At 34.1% G+C, this 21,042-nt stretch overlaps 4 protein-coding genes across 7 annotated transcripts; 3 read left to right on the plus strand and 1 right to left on the minus strand.

Annotated features, from left to right (window-relative positions):
• Positions 1-2,630: 2,630 nt before the first annotated feature.
• LOC140178145 (uncharacterized) lies at positions 2,631-6,464 on the minus strand. Its single transcript, XM_072213392.1, has 6 exons — positions 6,348-6,464; positions 5,576-5,905; positions 5,281-5,464; positions 4,621-5,181; positions 4,336-4,482; positions 2,631-3,163 (listed from the first exon to the last, which is right to left on the minus strand). Exons 1-6 carry the CDS (start codon positions 6,462-6,464, stop codon positions 2,631-2,633), a joined length of 1,872 nt encoding a protein of 623 aa, XP_072069493.1.
• Positions 6,465-12,041: 5,577 nt separating this feature from the next.
• On the plus strand, positions 12,042-15,124 carry LOC112736381 (myb-related protein 2). 4 transcript variants are annotated; one of them, XM_025785814.3, is made up of 7 exons: positions 12,042-12,280; positions 12,375-12,599; positions 12,826-12,902; positions 13,351-13,411; positions 13,506-13,620; positions 13,752-13,821; positions 14,169-15,124. In XM_025785814.3, exons 2-7 carry the CDS (start codon positions 12,383-12,385, stop codon positions 14,814-14,816), a joined length of 1,188 nt encoding a protein of 395 aa, XP_025641599.1. In that variant the 5' UTR covers positions 12,042-12,280; positions 12,375-12,382; the 3' UTR covers positions 14,817-15,124. The 4 variants fall into 4 exon arrangements, with proteins under 4 accessions (XP_025641599.1, XP_072067116.1, XP_025641598.1 ...); XM_072211015.1 differs by having other exon boundaries at positions 14,187-15,124; XM_025785813.3 differs by having other exon boundaries at positions 12,048-12,280; positions 13,488-13,620.
• Positions 15,125-16,954: 1,830 nt separating this feature from the next.
• Positions 16,955-17,580, plus strand: LOC112736384 (ferredoxin, root R-B1). The gene has a single exon (XM_025785819.2). The coding sequence runs from the start codon at positions 16,955-16,957 to the stop codon at positions 17,417-17,419; it is 465 nt and encodes a 154-aa protein (XP_025641604.1). The 3' UTR covers positions 17,420-17,580.
• A 395-nt stretch (positions 17,581-17,975) lies between these two features.
• On the plus strand, positions 17,976-19,592 carry LOC112736383 (glucan endo-1,3-beta-glucosidase 14-like). Its single transcript, XM_025785818.3, has 2 exons — positions 17,976-19,067; positions 19,227-19,592. The coding sequence occupies exons 1-2, from the start codon at positions 17,976-17,978 to the stop codon at positions 19,296-19,298; spliced, it is 1,164 nt and encodes a 387-aa protein (XP_025641603.1). The 3' UTR covers positions 19,299-19,592.
• Positions 19,593-21,042: the final 1,450 nt, after the last annotated feature.

Below are 21,042 nucleotides of genomic sequence, written 5' to 3' on the forward strand. Positions count from 1 at the left end.
GTTAGTTATTTACAAAAGATTAATTTTGCCTAAATATTATGGATATTCATGTTTGTCTTCTTCTTTTTTAAGTTGTAGGCTAAAATATGATTCTGAATCTGAAGATGCCTTCATTTTTCTACAAATAGTGGAAGGATAGAAGAAATGAATATGCTTATTTTGTTCGTTTTTAAATATCAAACTATAAAAGTATTAATGAAAAAATTAGGAGAATACAAAGATTGTGTACCTGAAAAAAATCCTTCGTAATTTATCATACATCTTCTTGTCAATAACTTCTTGCATCTTAAAAAACTGTCAGATTTTATTTACCATAAAAATAACCATATAAACGCTTCAGGTTTATTCAATTAAATTGATTACTTATTATAGAGAAGAATTCAATTAAAACCTGCAGAATTGTGATATCTTGTTTTGCATTGAACTTTCTGAAAGAACAAAAGAAATGACATTAATCCTTATTTATCATTGACAAAATGTAAATTAAATAATATTACATCTTTTTTTGTTAGGTATTTTTTCTAATAACAATTACTTGCATTGATATTGTTTTGTATCGAAATGAGTTAGTTGTGTTCTTCTAAGTTCATGGCTGAAAAAAAAAGAGTTAAAGTTTTAACATAATTGGTATATAGGACGAAATAGACGGAAATATTTATTATGTAATAAAAGTTTATCGCATTACCTTTTATTCTTTTGATCCAATATTTTTTTTTTACCATCTTCCATAATTGAGTTTTGTCTGCTTTAATTGTACCTCCCCAATCAATAGAATAAATTTTGAGGGGATGAATCTGAGTCAATTTCACGTTTGATCAATAACACTAAAACAAAAATATGTATTATCAATGCAATTGTCACTGTCATTAATGTAATCCTTACTTTATTGTCGATTGGTCTCATTGATGCAATTGATTGCTCATCCTTCTATGTACTCCATAACAATTGGAATCCTATTTCCTATTTCCTGTAATTTACTGCATATATGTATCACAATATATTTCAGCAATGTTTTATATATTACTTTTGAATTAAGTAATGATACATCCCAAATAAGATATACCACTATCTTTTATTGGTTTTTAAATTTTAATTTTTATAATTTTATTGCTAAAATTATAAAATTGATAGCAACATTTAAAGAAATCAAATTTTGAATTTGTTTCAAAATAAATATAAACATTGCAAACTATAATTTCTTAAAAAACCAATAATGATATATTTTAAGGATGTATGATATAATTTTTATAATTTATGTGAATCGTAGTTGGTACATACCTGTTGGGTAAAGTAGAGGTTCCAGTTCCTTTTGCTTATCTCTTTTGATATGCTGATGAGTTCTCTTGATATTAATTTATCTGTTAAAAATCTTAGTCATTAGTTGTTAAAATTAGTGAACAAAACTATCTATTCCAATGTTGATATTATAATGATAAAATTACATAATACATGGATTAATATACTTGTAAAAAGGCTCACGTATTTGCCAAGCACATAAATTACCTGAGGTGCAGGTAACAAAATTTTTTTGAACACTACATTCTTTGTGAATTGTCCGCTTTTTTCATCTACTGTTTCTTCTTTGACTAAGATTTTTGTGGTTGACTGAGAAACACTTCGAGATAGAGCAACGTATAATTGACCATGGCTGAACACATGTTTAGGGAGATAGATCCCTACCTTAGGGATAGTTTGCCCTTGTGATTTATTTATCGTTAAGGCGAAACTCAACCTTACGGAAAATTACTTTCTAATAAGCACAAAGGGTAATCCTGAGTTCTCAGTTGTCTTGTGTTTTATTCGAGGCAGAAAAGCTCTTTGTCCAGAGTGATGGCTTGTTAAGATTTTCTCGTCTAACATGTTTTGAAAAGTTCCTCGACACAGTAACCTTGTGCCATTGCATAAGCCTGCCTTAGTATCTATATTTCTCAGTAACATCAAAGGAGCACCTTTTTTTACCTTCAACATATGAGGTGGCAATCCACCTGTGGAGATCGAGTTAAGATATTCTTGTTGATATAGATTATTTATATCTTCTTCTACTTCATCAAAGGATGCTAAAATTCGTTCGTCTTCTGGAAATTGGTTGATGACTATATCATTAAGTTATTGCACATCATGATATTTAGGTGTCAATATCGCTCTCTCCACCATATAAGATGCATCCCACCCATGAGATTGTAAATTTGGAAAGGTTTCTTCTATTAATTTGTGTAATGATGCCTCACCTTCTCATGGTATTGCCATGTGTGCTTCTATTTGTACCAAGTCTTCACATATGGTAGGCTCAATCCCATCCCCTATGCGCATAAGATACTCCGCAAAATCATGATCATTAAGAGATCGCATATTTTGTCGCAAGTGGAGAATTTTGGTGAATGCCCACAAATGTGGTTTAACAATAGAAGCTGAAATCATTTGCGACTTACTTCCTTTCGGCACAACATGTAGTACTTGGCAAAAATCCCCTCCCATAACCATCACCTTCCCTCCAAATGGATTATTGTTTTCTAAGATGTTTCGCAATGTGCAGTCCAATGATTCCATTGTCTCTTTATTAGCCATTGGCGCTTCATCCCAAATTATCGCTGTCGTTTGCCTAATCAATTTTGCGAAATCAGATTGTTTACTTATATTATATTGCACATGGAGGATGGCTCTGCATTGATTGGGATCTTAAATCTAGAATGAGCTGTTCGACCACCAGGCAATAAAGTTGCAGCTATTCCTGATGACGCAGTTACCAAGGCAATATGTCCTTTACTTCTTAAGTATTCAATTATAGCTTTGTAAAGAATTGTTTTACCTGCTCCGCCTGGTCCATCAACGAAAAACACTCCACTTTCTCTCCAATCAATTGTATTCATAATGCACCTGAAAGCCACAGACTGGTTATGATTCAATCTTTCTATAGAACACAAATCATCTCGAGGAACTTCGATGGACATCTCTTCTTGAATAATTCTAGGCATCAAGTTGTCATTGTCGTTGTCCGAGGTTAGAGCTGGTAAATCGTATTGTACAATATATTTTTCATGTTGTAGGAGGATGTCATTTAAATCTCTAAGCAAACGATTTGTCAACCCATGGCATGTTGTAGTGCTTGTTGATGGATAATCATCTATCATGTATGAAAGAAACTCGTCCCATAACCTTCTTACATCTGTTGGCTCACAAAAAAAATTAAGATAGTGGCAAACAACCTTTTTAAAGCACATGGCATTCTTAAAATGGAAGCCTCAACCAAACATGATCTTATACTGCTATCATTCTCTAACAGTCCTCGATGCTGAGCGGATTGCTTAAAGGACGAATATTGGACACCATTTACCGTTAGCAAATCATCCCAACCAGTTGGTCCTCTTATATTTGACAATAGAATATGCAAATAGAATTTTTCTCCTTCTGTTGGTGAAACAGTATAAATCCGACCGATAGCCCTCTTTTGTGACCTGCGTCGACGCCATTCTTTTTCCTTACTGTGCCAACTGTAATATTCTGGGATTTTCCTATACAAAAGATAGGGCTACACACGGATCGGATATAGCCTAAAATTCTATCCGATCCACACTGTACTCATTGGATCGGATCGGATACGATATTCACATTTTTTCAGGCTAGATCCGATCCTATCCGATCCGCATACTTGCGGATCGGATATCGGGTATATCCGCATAATTAAAAAAAAAAACTATTTTAAGATTCTATTTGGCTATTTTTATAAAAAAATATCTATAAAATTCATTTTTCACCTGTTTGAGCCTATTTACTCCTAAAATATTATCAATAAAAGTTCTCTTGAATAACAAAAAAAAAATAACACAAGATTTAAGTTTAATTATTCTAAGTTGAAGTAAAACATAAAAAATTAAAAATAAGATATCATAAAATTCATAAAACAACACACTAAAATTCATATCACATTAGGGTTTACTTTCTTAAACTATGCTATTTATATGAGACGTGCGAATATGCGGATTTGCGGATCGGATCCGCGGATATCACTGCTAAATCCGCAATCCAATCCTACCATAGTGCGGATCGGATAATATCCTCAAAATTCGGATCGGATACGGATAATTACCGCGGATATGCGGATATTATCCGATCCATATGCAGCTCTAACAAAAGATGCCTAGATTGTTGGTCATCGACCCGATTAAGTGCAAAGAATTAAGTGAGCATTGTTCTTGAAAAATATTCATCATTAACTATTTCAGAAATAGTTTGGTGCTCATAAAAGCTCACTTGATGTTGATTTGGCAAATGAACCTACAACCTTTCAACTGATGGGTACATTTGGTAAAGGTTGAATTTAAATATTCTCCAGCATGCCTCTGGAGCGGGCAATCCATCTTGCATCAATAGACTGTTTCACCTCATCATAATGAGAACTTCTGTGAACCTCCATTGCAACACGATCTGGTCCCTTATAGCAATACTTATATAGATACTTTATACTCTTGATACTGCTACATATCTCTACATTGATATGGCAATCATACTTCAGTAGTAGCCAAGGGTTGTACAGAACTACCTATCTATTGTCAATTGTGACATTTTGGTTTATAGGGATTGGAGTATCAAATCGCCTCCTATATTAAGGATATGAGTCATCACCTTGTCGTGTCTTTGCTACGAACTCTTTTGGATAGTTGCGTTTACATTGACCATTTTTCATACATGGTGAAGATTGATTAAGTGTTCCGCAAGGACCATGGACCATATGCCTTAGCACTGCCTCATGTAAGTGTGGTTCTGCTTCTTTACATGGTATTTTCGCTCGAACCAAACTATCATATTGGTCAGGATCACTCAACTTGTCGTTGTTTCCTAGGATTAGTAACATATATACATGTGACAATCCTCTTTTCTGAAACTCGGTGACATAAATATAACTTTTTACCTTTTTTAATACACCATTGGTAATGACATCCTCCTTTAATTGTTCGAATTTGGCTTTGAAAATCCTAGTTGTTAGATCCGGACGATCATGTGGAGTTTGAGTAGGACTGAGTTCCGAAGCTATTTCTGACCATGATGGATTGCATGTCATAGTGAGAAAAATATCTGGTTTGCCTTCTTTAAGAACAATAGTCATTCCATCCTCGTACCGTTGGGTCATGTCTCGACGACTGCCCACAAACGACGATGGTAATATCGTTCTTCTGCCAACATTTTCTGAAACCAACTATAGAGAAAAGTATTATTAGTTTGAAATTTTAACTTAAGGAACACGTAATGATCAATCGTGTAGCCATTAAATCGAAAAATATTTACCAGCATTAGTCTCTCCTGTGTGCAAAGCATCTTGTAAGCCTTGATATAATTCATCTCGAAGTTTCTGTTGTCTTTGTCCAACCCATCTTAACTTGCCTGTTTCTATTTTCACATAGTTGTCAATAACATATTGTTGAAGAAGTCGCCCCACTTGCAAAAATGTTGAGTAATCATCGGGACGGATCTACGAATTTTGAGGATATTAGAAAATGGTTAGAATTGTGAAATGATGTATTGGTTCAAACTATCATCTAAGGAAGTCTATAAATTAAATAAAAAAAATATGAGTTTGTACCTGGAGCATATAGCTATAATATGTCCGACATGATGCTTTGTTTCCACTTTGAGTTCGAGTATTCATATCCCATCCATGCGTTCCAAATGGAAAAAGAAGAGGGTATTGTAGTGGATCATAATGGGCAACAAATTCCTGAATCCTTCTGAGGTTACCAGCATGAGTTTGAACCTTGATATCTCGTCCACGCCCACGCACCATTGTTTCAATGTCATCACTGACTATTATGGCTGCTACTTGTGAAGCAGTTGGGAGACTGTATTGTGGTTGATTAGCAGGTCGCTCTCTAATCACCAAGCTACACTCTTGTACATCTAGTCGTTGTGCAAGCTGGCGAAATACATGGATAAAAGGATTATATCGGTGCAACAATTGTTGTAGCTTCAAAACCAAACCTTCATGCAATTATGTGTTCTCCAGCATCCTATTTTGTAACTCGTGCTCAGTATTGTATATATACAATTGCAAGAAGCGTGGACGCGTCCCTTGGTCTGGATGAAATCCTCCTATGCTGCGGTACATTGATCCTTGAGCATGGAATGTATATATACCATGACTTGCTGTAGCTAATTGTTCGTCTATGTGTACACCGCACGAAGTGAAGGAAAAAACATGATTGTAACCAAGAATGTGTTTCCTGAAATGGTTCCCTTCTGCAGAAGGGTCTAAGAAGATTTCAAGTAATTCCTGTGGAGCATTTACTTGTGGCAAAGAGACTTTTCCCCGTTGCAAAACATGTCAAATGTTTCATGGTGAAATAGACGTGCATTACAGTGAGTACATGTCCTTGGAGTAGGTAGTATAGTTTGAAGCACTGTTGTATTCTCTTGAAAATTTCGAGCACAATTGTGGGATGTTCAGACATGGTGGCTAATTTCTGCTCTCGCATAGGTAAATAAAATATTATGTTATAGATCTTTTTCAACATGTGCCAATAATTGTATGGTTAGGTACTCGGGAAGAATTCATCAATTATTTCATATATTTTTTAGATAGTGGAATCAAGAGTGAACAAAAACTATCTATACAACTTCCCAAATGAGAATTATGTTTTTTGGAAAATAAACTTAATCTTTAAAGATGTACTGTATTTTTCTAGATTTTTTTGTTACCTAAAAATTATATAAGATTGTCAAAGTTTAAAGTTTTAGGTAATATATGAGGTAAAATATTTAATAGAGCAGATTTTTATTCTGAATTATACTGACATGGCAACTTGTTTTCCTTGTCGAATCATCTCGTGGCGATAAGTTGCACATCTTCTAGTTAGGTGTTGCTGTATTTGTTCTTCGGTCATATTTTGTCTTCTTCGCCTGTCATATTCTGTCCAAGTGGGTTGACATTTTTTGTTTTATCTGAAATAAAATGAATCAATTTTAAATTCTATCATGGGATAAAGTCAATTTTTTTTATTAAAAAAAAAAGATTTGAGAGTGAGCATTGACTTTCATAATTGAAAGTGGAGAAGTTACGTAACTCTCTCGTAGGTTAACGCAAAATTTACAAAACTAAATAGTTTTTGTTTATAAAAATATGGGTAAAATAGGAAAACAGATTTGGATACGAAACTCTCCTCTCCACTTTATATATTGTTGTTATAGATAAAACTAAATATGGATGATCCTAAATGAGAGGCCTTATTAAGTGTCGCATGCATGAGAATTGAGAAGTGAGAAGCAAAAATAAAAGGAAAAGGAAGGCAATAATGTAGAAAAGGTGATGGATTTATCCAAGCTAAGTGAGAGGGGACAACTAGGAACCAATGAATTAGGAGTAGTAGTGCTAATGTCAACCAAGGTCACTTCCAAGAATAATAAGGAATGAATGATAGGAGAAAAGTTGAAATGAGACCCAACCTCTTATCACATCTAATTAAAATCATAATTCACAACAAAAACATATAATTCCCATACTTGATATATATCTATCAATTAAAATTTCTGAAAGGCATCTTGTTAAGTAAAAAGATAGGTGGGGAAGTGAGAATCCATTTTTTGTGGCTTCCGAGAAGAAGAATAACCCAAATTCTTTGCTTGAGAATATAATTTATGATTTATGGAATAGGCTTTAGTCTGAGTTAACATTCTCACATATATTCTCATTCCAACTTAAAGAATCTTTGAAACTTTCCTTTTCCTCACTTTTCTTTTTTCATTCATTTATTTTTTTTTAATTTGTCTTCTTTTCCTTTTTCCTTTTTGTCCGTGAGGAATATCATTCCGTGGTCATTTCTCGCTTTGCATTCCAACCAACACCACATCATCATAATCATAATAACAATAGTCTTCTCTTTTTTCTTTGCTTAATTATGATTGACTATTAACTAGCTAGTATACATACATATGTAACTATAATAAGTTGCTTGCTTTCCAATTCAAGTTTCTTCGCCTTCGTTCCCTCATGCACTCCAAACTGGCTCTATCATTACATTAAATTGTGTTTAAAAAGAAAAAGAAGGTAACATTGTAAGTACAACCATAATAAGAATAAAAATCAGTGTGTCGTGTAGGGTAAAGCTATAAGGAAAGTAAAGGATATTAGTAAGGACAGTTGGGCAGCATCATGGAAAATACGGTTCCTTATGAGCATGGCACATAAAAGATACATGCCGAATAAATTTATTCTAGTTTCTAGGGGGAAAAAATGACCACTTTACTCCCACACAATGTAGATTATGTCTACCAAAAACAATATATATATATTCTATAATTTCACAACTAAAAAGGTTCAGGAACATATTGATGATACATTTACCAAGCATAATAATTTTACTCAAACCACCATATTGTATGCTCAAAATAATTTAGACCAATTATTGAGTCATGTATTTATTGGTAAAAGGGTTAAATCCTACTTATTATATGTAACTGAACTACTACTCTACCTATCTAAATTACAATCACACGAGGTATGGATTAGTGTGTATCTAAGTCAATGCTAGTGGATCAGCAACTTTTGTGATTGGTAGCCATCAAATAGCCATCAATGGTGATTTAATGGTGTGAGATTGGTGTGAGATTTCATCTAATTATTCACATTTCTCTGCTCGTTATATGCTGACCAAAATTTAATAAAATTGCTGGCCCCTAGACTTTTCCATAAAAGAATTCTATGTGTGTATGGTTAATTTCAAATGCAATGAAGAAAATATTCAGTCTTTACTATATATAAGTGACAGCGCCAAACAAAAGCACTAGTCTGATCTGCATGGTCAGCAATAATATAAATTTAAAGAGACAAGGCAAAAGTAGAAGTTGGCAAATTGGGAGAAGCAAATAATGAAAAGTAATCATAAAAGGTTAATCCTCTTTACACTCTGCCAACTGCATCGATGTTTTTCTTCTCCCTTTCCCTGTCACATAGGATCAAACTCTTAAAAACCTTCTGAAATATATTATAAATATATTTAGATCTCTACTTGAATGATTTTACAAGCAGTGAAATAATCCCTTTTATGTTTTATTTACATAATTAATAAGTAGATGTTTGTATAGTACAATGATAATACACATACATATTGCCATTTTTTATGTATTGAAAATTTTTGGCATTTTATTAGTTTGATATGTTTTGGAGTCTCTATTCATATATATGCCGTTAATTGGAGATTTGACAAGATCATCAGTGTTTAATTTGTTTACTGCATAACATGATATTGTGTTTTTGCATGTGAAAAATACATTCTAACAGGTCTTTCATTATGCAATGTCTCATCTTACATTGTTTTATTTGAAATTACTGTATGTATTTTACTTCATTTCTCTCTTTCAAACGTTAAACGCAATCTAATTGTATATTAAAAAAAAAAAAAGCAGAATTAAATTCAAATTTTTCTAGCATATTTTGAATCATTGCCAATAATTGTTTATTAATTATATCAAATGATGACAAAACCATGTTTAAAAAAATGTGAGGAAACAAATTCTTTTAGCTGTCATGATAAGCTTGTCATATATATCATGATATAGAGAATTTGCCAAGTGGTGATATTAAGTCCATCTAGGGGAGCAAATTCGATATATCAAAAATTTAAATGAATAAAAAATAAAAAAGGGGTATCAAAACCAATCCTCTTGCCCAAATTATTCCAATCCACATGCTAGAAAACTACTTAGGAACTCAGCTTTAACTTTATCCAAAGCCTCTGAGAGAGATTCTCCTCCTGGCCGCATTAAATATTCCAAAATAAATATCAGAATCAAGAACAAGAATAATTAAGGAGAAGTGATGGATGTGAAGATACTGTTCAAGGAATCTCTGCCCTATTTATTTTTTCTTGGTTTCTGTAAGTTGTCATCACATTTTAGTCTAATTTTGCACCTGAATGGGGTATCATTATCAGCATATCTGAGATATGGTTTATATATAATAAATAAATCTCTTCATTCCTACATTATTTGTGTCTGGTGACAAGTGGTTTAGTCCTTTATTATGACAAACATAAATTTTATTCCGCATTAGCTTTTGTTGTTTTGATAAATTGTATCAAATTTAATCACCAAGTACCATACCACTCTAAATATAATGAACAGCAACATATAATGATATTTTTTCCCAATTGAATAATGCATATCTTCTCCATGCAGTTGACACATGCATTTGCCTGTGGAATGCATGGTTTTAATTAAAACTGAATCAGATTCTAATACATTCTTTAATCTTTTTTGGTAGTGGTTTAGCCTGGCATATGCCATGCAGTTAGAGCTCCCTCTATGCTATGCTATGCTATGGACCAATTCCACCCCACAACAATTTATACTAATTCCCATTTCAATGGCCAACAATCAATCATTTTCTGTTTCAGAGCATTTCATTTTGATAGTGTATCATTTAGGTCTAGATGCATCCCGTTCTATCTATTTCAGCATGCACAGTAGTTAATATGAGAAAGTTATGCATGGATAATAACAATATATATAACTCTACATAATAAATAATATATTGTTACACACTATACTCTTATTTGTACAGTTATAACCAAAATGTCTCTAAGATTTTAATTATATGATGATGATATTCTGCATCTTTATATATATTTTGTAATTAAATTATTATATTATATTAATTTCTTTTATAAATATGGTACTGATCTCTTGAAACGAGTTTAGTATAAATATGATAAATTTATTACATATATAGCATGATACTTTTACATAAAAGCCTGTATAATTTACTCTAAAATTATAAAGCTGGTTACATAATTAAGAAGGAAAGGTGTGTACCAATTCATACAGTAGAATGTAGAATCTGGTGTTAACCAAGGTACAAGTCAAGGCCAAGCAAGTGGTCCTATATATATGCTACTACTGTATTTAGCAGCTAACTGCAAGTATAGAAACAAGTACAATTTTTGCTTTCACTTTTTCATGAGGTCCCACCTTAACTTGAGATTCTAGAGAGTAGGGAGGATGGTGCATTTTTTTTTTTTCCTTTGCCAAAGAAAAAACAAAAAAGAAAAAGGAAAATTTCAGGGTCCACCTTGCTTCTATATTTTTAAAACGGTGGAGGCTGAATAAGTTCCAAACTTATTGAAGGAGACAAAATAGAAGGTATTCTTATTCTATTCCTTACCTCCAAATAGTTCCATGCAAGCATCTTCTCACAATTTTATTTTTCTACCTTTTCTTATATTTCAAGGTGCTCTAGTCAATGGAATCTTTTCCTTTTTTTTTTTACAATCAATTAAGTTCTTTGGTGTCTCTATCTGCATATATACTTGAACATGTATATTATACATAACATTCAGCAAGACCAAATCTATCATATATATATGCTACTAAAGAACTATATATGTACCTTGAGGACTCATAAAATGATCACAAATATCTAATAATTGATGAGGAGCAAAAAATTTGATGTTGTAATAACTCCCAAGAATCCTCCATTAGAACAAATATAAAGGATAAGTGTTGGAGTTCCAAGCTGAGAGGAATATCAGATTCTACAGAATAACCAAGTCAGAAAAAGAAATAAAATTCTAAAAAATAATAATAATAACCCGCTTTCAAATCTGGGAATATGATTCCCACTTTTTTTTTGGTCTGGGAAACGAATAAGAATGATAATTGGGTTAAAATTGGATCAATACTAGAACCTAATTATGAGTTGCCAGTTAAGAAGTAGGTATTTTTTCATGAATTGTATTTGTTAACATCAATATTTTTTTTCCCCAGTACAGATATGCATGTTCATCTATATAAATAGATTGGTCAAGCTATAGTACATTTGTTAATAGAAAATAATTATACAATTTTCTATTTATTTTTTCTTATTTATTTTTTAAGGGAAGTTGTATTGCAAAGAAATTGTAATGGAATTGGAATAATGTTTTAGCACTATCTTAGAATGGAAATTAAAATTAGAGAAAAAGGGGTCCACAAGCACAAACACAAAGTGAGGAAAAAGTATAGTTATAAGGAACATAGTCACATACACTATATCTAATAATAATATTATTCAGGTCACCGAACATAAAAGGATTGAGTGTTTTCCATTGGTTCTATCAAAGATTCCATTCTACCACATTGGTTCCTCCTCTCTCCATCTTTCAGATATAAATACATGCTTCTTCATGTGCTTTGCGCTGAGGAGTAGTAGTTTGCACTGAACAACAAGAAGAAACAAGCACAACAATTTAGCTAGGTTCACTCATTGATCATCATTATATTATCTGATATAGCAAAGTGATCTGCAGATAATAGAGAGGTAAATGCTCAAACAATATAATGGTTCTCATATCATTAGAGGAGTCCGCCACCTCAATTATAGTTATAACCGGGTTGATAAAATGTGTTTGCAGGTGGAAGAATGTACCATCATCATCATCAAGGGAAGAACATCCATTCTTCAAGTTCAAGAATGGCAATGTCTTCTGAGAGGCACATGTTCCTTCAAGCTGCTGGAAATGGTTCCGGGGGTGACTCTGGGCTTGTGCTCTCCACAGATGCCAAGCCTAGACTGAAATGGACACCAGATCTTCATGCCAGGTTCATAGAAGCAGTTCATCAGCTTGGTGGAGCTGACAGTGAGTAACTTACTATATATCTATAAATTCACACTAATAACTAATAACTACATACATCTCATCATAACAATAATAATATATATTGCTGCTGCAGTTACATATACAAACCACAATTTGACACCATGTCACTTGTGGATCATCAAATAAAATGAGCATGGAGATTTTTCAATTCTCTAATTAATGCATGCTGTACAATAATCCTTTTTTTTTTTTTTTTCCCTTACAGAGGCAACTCCAAAAACAGTGATGAAACTCATGGGAATTCCCGGGCTTACCTTATACCATCTGAAGAGCCATCTTCAGGTAATACAAGAGATTCGAGTTGGTTTATGTCTGATATTTTTAGTGTTATATATGTATATGATCCTTCCTCTCAAGTTAATTGACTCTCAACTATATAAATTATTTTGAATATAGCATATGGGAACTTCTGTTTTAATGCTTTTCTTCCCCCCAACAAAAACTCAATTGTTTCGCCATAATCATGAAATCACTAGTCTCTTGATTTCCAAGCCCTGTGCACACATGCGTGGTTATATATATTTTTAGCAAATTCATAATATATTATTTAAGGCTGCTAAACATTTTCTTGTCTGGTGGATCAGTGTACATGCTAAATTGCTGTATAAAGAAACAAGTTTCTGTACATATACGATGTGCATATGCAAAGAGCTACAAATAAAATCCAATAAATAACTTGTATATGGTACAAAAAGAATTAATGATATCCTTTTTCCCATTTTGACAACAGAAGTACAGACTGAGCAAGAATCTGCAAGGACAAAGTAATAACAACGTGCCTCACAAAATTAGTAAGTGAACAATCTCTCTTTTCATAATCTTATTATGAAACCACGCACGAATTGAAGATCAGACTCATGTTATTAGTATGTCACACAAAACCAGGTGCAAGTAGTGTATCTACGGGAGAAAGACCCTCTGAAAGCAATGGCACTCACAATCATATGAACAACAACACTTTAAACACTATTCCGTCTTCTCCTCAGTCGTCGAATAACAAGTAAGAAATTAAAAATTTTTCACATACATGCTTCTTGTATATATATATATATATTCAATCAACATTCTGCGAGTAGTGAGGTTTCATAGTAGTAATTAATTATTAAACTTTCATTATTCTGCTTGTACCAGAGATTTACACATAAGTGAGGCACTGCAGATGCAGATAGAGGTGCAAAGAAGGCTAAATGAACAACTAGAGGTGTGTATGTGATACCCTTTACCAACTTAAATAGAAATTTAACTTTGCTTAGCATCGCACACCTCATTCAATTATGGATAGATCAGTTGAGTCGTCACCCTAATAGTATACGATACTATGATTAATTAGTCCCAACTTAAATACCATACCATGCTTTCACTATATTCATCCCATAATAAATCAAATTAAACCACTTATGATATTATAATATACATTAATAAACACAGACAGTGTATATATATATTTGGTGTATGTATGTGTATTCAAAAAGATATTTTCATCATTCATAAAAGAAAATAAAAATGAGTTCGTTCTAATTAAGAAGGAAATTGGAACGGGTTTGACAGGTGCAAAGACACATGCAGGTGAGGATAGAGGCACAAGGGAAGTACCTGCAAGCAGTGCTGGAGAAAGCTCAAGAAACACTTGGGAAACAGGATTTGGGAGTAGTAGGGCTTGAAGCTGCAAAAGTCCAACTTTCTGAGCTTGTTTCCAAAGTTTCCTCTCAGTGCTTGGAGCTTCAAACCAACAACAACCACTTACCAAATAATAATAATAATGACTGCTCCATGGACAGTAACAGTTGCCTCACATCAGAACAAGAGAATCTAAGGCCCTTCATCAATGGCCACCACCATAAATTCATGTTGGAGAGAAACACCACCACCGCCACCACCAACTTTCTGACGCCATTAGGGAGCAAGAACAATAATAGTAACAGTGCTGAGAGAAGAAGCTATGTAGTGGAGAGAAGTCCAAGTAACTTGTCTATGAGCATTGGACTTGAAAGGGAGACAGAAGCAGCGATGATGATGAGTAATGAGAAAGGTTCTCATCATCATCATCATCATCATCATCAAGATTATACGTTGCCACCTTCTTCTTACTTTTCAGCACCAAGGCTTGACCTTAACGCACGTGATCAGGATCAAAGTCATGAAGCAACTGCTGCAACTTGTAAACAACTGGACTTGAATGGATTCAGTTGGAGCTAATTAATGATAGGTAGTAGTGACATACATACATACATACATGCATGCATGCACGGTTTCAAGCTGTGGTTGTGGCTGTGAGGCCAAAAGTTGTATAGGAACATATATCGAACAGTTGGCATGCCAGTGCAGCGAACTACTATATATTATACTGTGTACAACAGTAATTAATATTGCCGTCACAAGTGGGAATCGGGGTAACAAGAATAGAGAATGCATGAATGTACAAGGCAAATGTATTATTACTTAATCATACAAATTAATTATCAGAAACTATATATATGTATGCAAGTACGAGAGTTATAAGTTAATTACTTTTTGTAATTTATTTAATAAGTCGAAAGCTGAAACCAAATATTAAATGAAATAAATAATAGTAGAATAGTATTGTTTTACTCTCTAATAAGCTGCTGGGTTGTTTGGTTATGGATCAAGACATGCAAGCCTGATAGATTTTACTTAGCATGAACAAACTCAAAATTGCGTGTAGTTGCAACTAAAATGAAAGTATGAAACATTCAAGAGTTGATGTTCGTTTTTCTTTTTTTTTTTTTTTTTTTTTTTTGTTCAGGAAGAGTAGGTGTTGCCGTGTTGGTCGTATGATAAGTAAAATAACAATTTTTGGTGATCCAATTGAATTTGAATATGCGCCCATAGTATGTTTGTTTGTTTTAGTCCAAAACCTTTTTATTATTCTAGCATTCAAAATTTTTATTTTCCAAAGGATGTTGTAGACTTTAGATACTGTATGCAATTTAATTTTTGGTAGATGACAAAAAGGAGGTTAGTGACTAAAGTTGTTGTATGAAATGAAAGATGTGTTACATGTGCATGGCGAATCGGGTCGGGTCGGTCACAATTAACACTTACCCTTCGTCTCTTTCTGTGTGTATATAAATATAAAATAATAAAGAAAACAGAAAGGCACAGCATTCCTTTCCCTTTGTCTCGTGAATCACTTGGCTTTCTCCGCTGCCACCAACCACCGCCGTCTTCTTCATCCCCTTCTCCCTCTTGTAAGCCCCTTTTACTCTCTCTTCATTGCCTTTCTCACATCTCCTATTCGTGAAACACTCTGATCCATTCTTTTTTAAATGATTTTGTCAACCCTTTTTGTTACTATGCTGTTTATTTAACTGTTCTTCAGATCCTTAGGGAACTTGCTTATTGTTTTCCATCTCTTTTGCTCTTTTTTCTCCCCTATAGTATTGGGGGTGTGTCTTTCATGCAAAGGAAAAATCTTTGTTTATTTCTTGATGTAATTATGTGGTACTGTTACAGTTGAAAGGTCTTTGCTTTTCATTGTATTTGTGTTTTTGGGTCAAGTGTGTGCATGTGGGTGTGGAGTTTGAGCATAGTTTTGTTTGAATAGTTGGAGCTTCGAGTGAAGAGCAGAGAGCTACCAGCTTGCTTCTTCTCATACTGCTCCATAGATCAAATGGCCTCTTTTTATACAACGGAATGGAATCACTTCCATCTTTTGTGTAACTTTTGTATCTGGCTTAAATTCATGCAACATTGCAACGTGAATCTGATTTGCCATTTGCTTTTAGGATTCAACTTTTTTTTTTCTTACCTTGCCCTCTGTAATTTTAGATGCAGCTGTGCTTTACCCTGCTCTCTGGGAATAATTTGAATTTTTCTTTTGCATGTTGACTGTGCTTGCTACCAAGTTGTAATTTGATGCCATAAATATGGACAAATCATTATGCTTATGTCATATGCGGTGTCTTGTTATGTTTTTTTTATAGTGAAATTATCAAAGGATCCTAGAAACGACAGTCCTTGTTTATGCCATTCTTAAAATAATATTTATGTAATGATACCAGAGTTTGTGAACATCAACATTGTTAATTGCATACCCATGCTTTGATACCTACTTTCAGATTTTGTTGTTTTGACGAACAATGCACCGTATTACATATAGCAATTATACAGTTGCACTTAATATACAATTTTAGTCTGGTGTTTTGCATATAATGAATATATTTGCCTAGAAGTGTTAATCTTATTACCTTTTACTCAACTCGAATCGGTTTCAAGTATATGTATATATTGTTTGAACTTTGCTTTGTGCTTGATAACTAGTCCATTCTGTAAGAAGCTAATGTTATATGAATGAATTTGTTTTCAGGGTAGTCATGGCAACCCTATCAACTGTGAATCTTTCCCCACAATGCACGTTTCAAACTGCAATCCCAAATCGATCCAGCGCTGCCATGGTGAAGTGCCCTTCCTCCATTGGGTCGGTGAGGAGTGTTTCCAGATCATTCGGTTTGAAGTCGTCCCATTCATCCAGAGTGACTGCCATGGCTGCTTACAAGGTTAAGCTGATTGGCCCGGATGGACAAGAGAATGAGTTTGAGGCCCCTGACGACACTTATATCTTAGATGCAGCCGAGAATGCAGGAGTGGAGCTCCCTTATTCCTGCCGCGCAGGAGCATGCTCCACCTGTGCAGGCAAGATTGTCTCCGGCACTGTGGATCAGTCCGATGGCGCATTCCTCGACGAGAATCAACTGAATAAAGGATTTTTGCTAACCTGTGTCTCCTATCCAACTTCAGATTGTGTGATTGAAACTCACAAGGAAGGCGATCTATACTGAGAAATGGGGACTGGGAATCGTAGCTAGACTTTGCAGCCAAATTTGCTTGTTCTGTTTTATCATCATAAAACCTTTGTTTTGGGATTATTAGTGACTTGGGATATGTGTTTTACTACCTCCTGTTGGAATTTAAATGTGATAACTGATAAGTGTTACTATAACTCTAGTTGGATTTTTCGTGTTTGGTGAATTTCAAATGTGACAGAAAAGAAAAATGACTTTGTTGCTCCTTATCGAAGCCTTGAAGGCCAATATCTAGTTAAGAACTAGTGTTGTTCAAATAAGTATTCCTAATGATGAGAAATGAGGCATTTGCCATGTTATAACAATAAAAGAATGATGTAAAGAGATGGAGATCCGAAACACGTGCCATGAGCCGTCTCTCATGGTCATGGAGATGGAGGGCGTGAGGTGTTCAGTTTCAAGTTTCAACATTGAGCATGTGATGTGATGTCACCACTCACTACTCACTTCAAGTATACGTATGTTGACAAATGTGTAAATACTAAATACTTACAATTATTATCATTACAAAGAAAGTCTCAGCATTCTGTCTATGGCCAATAACAGAGGCCCCTCCTTCTTCCTCACTCTTCTCTTCCATCTACTAACCATTTCAGCTTCATTTGTGCAAATAAGTTCCCTTGGTTTTGGAATCAACTATGGCCAGATAGCCAACAATCTCCCATCTCCATCAAGAGTAGTGCTTCTTATCAAATCACTGAACGTGACTAGGATCAAGCTCTATGATGCTGATCCGAATGTGCTACTCGCATTCTCCAATTCCAATGTCCAATTTGTTGTTGGCCTTGGAAACGAGTACCTTGCCAATATGACAAACCCTTCCAAGGCTCAATCATGGATTCAGCAGCACCTTCAACCTTACCTTTCACAAACCAAGATCACCTGCATCACCGTTGGAAATGAAGTCTTCAACACCAATGATACCCAGTTAATCATGAATCTCCTGCCAGCAATGCAGAGTGTTCATGGCGCCCTTGTTAATCTTGGATTAGACCAACAAGTTACTGTCACAACAGCACATTCTTTCAACATATTAAGCAATTCATACCCTCCTTCGTCTGGTTCGTTTAGGCAAGATCTGCTTCAATATATCCAACCTCTTCTTGCTTTTCACTCGCAATTCAATTCACCTTTTCTCATCAATGCATACCCTTTTTTTGCATACAAGGACAACCCAAGTGAGGTTTCTTTGAGCTATGTACTATTCGAGCCCAATCCGGGTTCCATCGATCCCAACACCAATCTCAACTATGACAACATGTTGTATGCTCAAATTGATGCTGTGTATGCTGCCATCAAGATGCTGGGCCATACAGACATTGAGGTCCGGATTTCAGAGACAGGTTGGCCTTCTAAGGGTGATACTAATGAAATTGGAGCCTCACCAGAGAATGCAGCAACTTATAATGGTAATCTGCTGAAAAGGATAGAGCAGAAGCAAGGAACTCCTGCAAATCCATCAGTTCCAATTGATATTTATGTGTTTGCTTTGTTCAATGAAAATTTGAAGCCTGGACCTGCATCAGAGAGGAACTATGGCCTTTACTATCCTGATGGCACCCCAGTTTATAACATTGGATTGCAGGGTTTTCTCCCTGAGATGGTTATTGCATCCAGTTCTAATGTAAGTAGATACTACTCCAAATCTTTGATCTTAAGCTTCTCACTTAATTTGTTAATTTAGATTTCCTTTGTTATACCTACATACCTTCCTGTCAAAATTCTCACATACACTTTGTTTTGTGCATCTATATCTGATAATTCCATTGCTCTTAATTTGCAGGGTTCTGCTGTTAATTTTCTTGCCTGTATAATTACATGCTTTATCTCCGCTTGGGAGCTTTTGAGATTGTGACATTCAGAAGGAAGGGTCAATGTAAACAGGATTCCCGAATTCATATACATGATTCTTTTGACTTTTGAGACAAAAGTTATTCAAGGTGAGGGGAAAAAATATCATCCCTACATTTTTTTTTCCTTTTAGTTTTTGGTGGTTAATTTCCTTGTAATTTTATTAGCAAGGGAATTGATAGTATTATTTGATGCATTACTATTTCGATTGGAATAGATCTTTTTCTTATATTTTATTATATGTTAATTTTAACCAATAATTAAACATTTTTTTTATGGATCATATGCCATTTTGCTATATTGAGTAATGATAAATAATCAACACAAAATCATATAAAATTCACATGAAAAAAAAACCTTATTCCCTGTTTCATTTGAGTATTTGTGAGATAATATGTGAACCACAAATATATTTTACTATTTCTAAAACTTAAAATAAAACTCTTTTGTTTGTATTTAAAGTGTCTATGATCATGAATATGTAATAATTGTTGTAGTGTAGGATCCATTCTATCTTATCTGCAAATAGAAATGATGATGCAGCTGTGTCTGTGTGAAAATTCAGTTGGAGGCTCAAAAGGGAAAGGGGTTTCTATGCAACCATTGTATTCTTGACTTTATTATAGAGTTGTATACAAATTTAAACAATACGAAAATCATGTGATGGGAGAGTTTTGGAACCATACTTCAGAAATCCTCTGCCTAAATAATATGAATTGAAGCAGAACCTGTTAATGCTGTCCAATTAGTGTTATGTTATGTAGTAAGTGGATTCTTATGCCGCCATAACCACCCCAAGAAAAACCTTCCTCTACTCGTTAATTATTATATATGTCACATCATTTGGGCACGTATTTTCTTTCAAAAATTTATGGTTGTAGTAATTTTCTATTAAAAAAAAAGTAATCCTATATGTACACCAAAATCAGCCATCAAATTTAGCTATTAGTATAAAATACATGTTGGAATACAAATACACATTGAAAATAAATTAAACCACACATATATTTATACACAAATACATTGGAGACTGATTTAGTGGCTGATTTTGGTGTATAAATAGCATTTTTGTAAAAAAAAATATGATACAAGGGTCTCCAACTTGCAATCATGCATATGAATGAAATTCTCCTTGTCTTAAGCTATAAAAGAGTCCAAATTGGTTGCATCAGATTGGAGGAAAAGAATAGGTTTGATGATCCTCATGCCAAAAATTCAAACCCCACAAGCTTTTGTCCATGATTGTGAACCTTATCTCCGATATGACATAACCTTTCTCCAATAATTTTGTCTTCCCACATGAAGTTAAATTTTTCTGGATCATACCTAGCTGGGGTAGTTGATAATCAATTAACTTCCACAGTGATTCATTCACGTACAGTATTGGAATCAAATCCAGTTCACTAGTTTACCATAGAAGTTGATTAGTAGATGATTTCTATTATCTCCAATGTTTTTGTGTTGCATAAAAGACACATGTGGAATATTCTAGAACGTGAGGGTAACAAACAAGTGAGCTGGTGATCGCTTATATATAGACATGGTGGGACTGGGATGGTCCAGGCCTTTGAAAGTGAACAGCATTTGCTCCTTATTTCCCTGGTAACAATGCTGTCAGAGAGGATTGAATTGGACAATTTATCTCTGCCTCAATGATCATATGCTTCCATACGTGAACTTTTGGTGAATTCAAGAGGCCTTTTCTTTTTTCTTTGATGTTCCTGATATAACGCAGATATATCTTAACA

This window comes from Arachis hypogaea, chromosome 13 (assembly GCF_003086295.3).
Source record: "Arachis hypogaea cultivar Tifrunner chromosome 13, arahy.Tifrunner.gnm2.J5K5, whole genome shotgun sequence".
NCBI classification, from domain to species: domain Eukaryota; kingdom Viridiplantae; phylum Streptophyta; class Magnoliopsida; order Fabales; family Fabaceae; genus Arachis; species Arachis hypogaea.

What these genes read in the sequence shown, in the direction of transcription:
- LOC140178145 (XM_072213392.1), bottom strand. Translation starts at nt 6,464, where the DNA reads ATGCGAGAGCAGAAATTAGCCACCATGTCTGAACATCCCACAATTGTG. An exon ending in TCCAAGGACATGTACTCACT is followed by an intron (nt 5,906 to 6,347) that starts GTAATGCACGTC and finishes GTATTTCGCCAG; the next exon opens with CTTGCACAACGACTAGATGT. An exon ending in ATTATAGCTATATGCTCCAG is followed by an intron (nt 5,465 to 5,575) that starts GTACAAACTCAT and finishes CAAAATTCGTAG; the next exon opens with ATCCGTCCCGATGATTACTC.
- LOC112736381 (XM_025785813.3), top strand. Translation starts at nt 12,383, where the DNA reads ATGTACCATCATCATCATCAAGGGAAGAACATCCATTCTTCAAGTTCA. An exon ending in TCAGCTTGGTGGAGCTGACA is followed by an intron (nt 12,600 to 12,825) that starts GTGAGTAACTTA and finishes TTTCCCTTACAG; the next exon opens with AGGCAACTCCAAAAACAGTG. An exon ending in CAACGTGCCTCACAAAATTA is followed by an intron (nt 13,412 to 13,487) that starts GTAAGTGAACAA and finishes TCATGTTATTAG; the next exon opens with TATGTCACACAAAACCAGGT.
- LOC112736384 (XM_025785819.2), top strand. Translation starts at nt 16,955, where the DNA reads ATGGCAACCCTATCAACTGTGAATCTTTCCCCACAATGCACGTTTCAA.
- LOC112736383 (XM_025785818.3), top strand. Translation starts at nt 17,976, where the DNA reads ATGGCCAATAACAGAGGCCCCTCCTTCTTCCTCACTCTTCTCTTCCAT. An exon ending in TTATTGCATCCAGTTCTAAT is followed by an intron (nt 19,068 to 19,226) that starts GTAAGTAGATAC and finishes CTTAATTTGCAG; the next exon opens with GGTTCTGCTGTTAATTTTCT.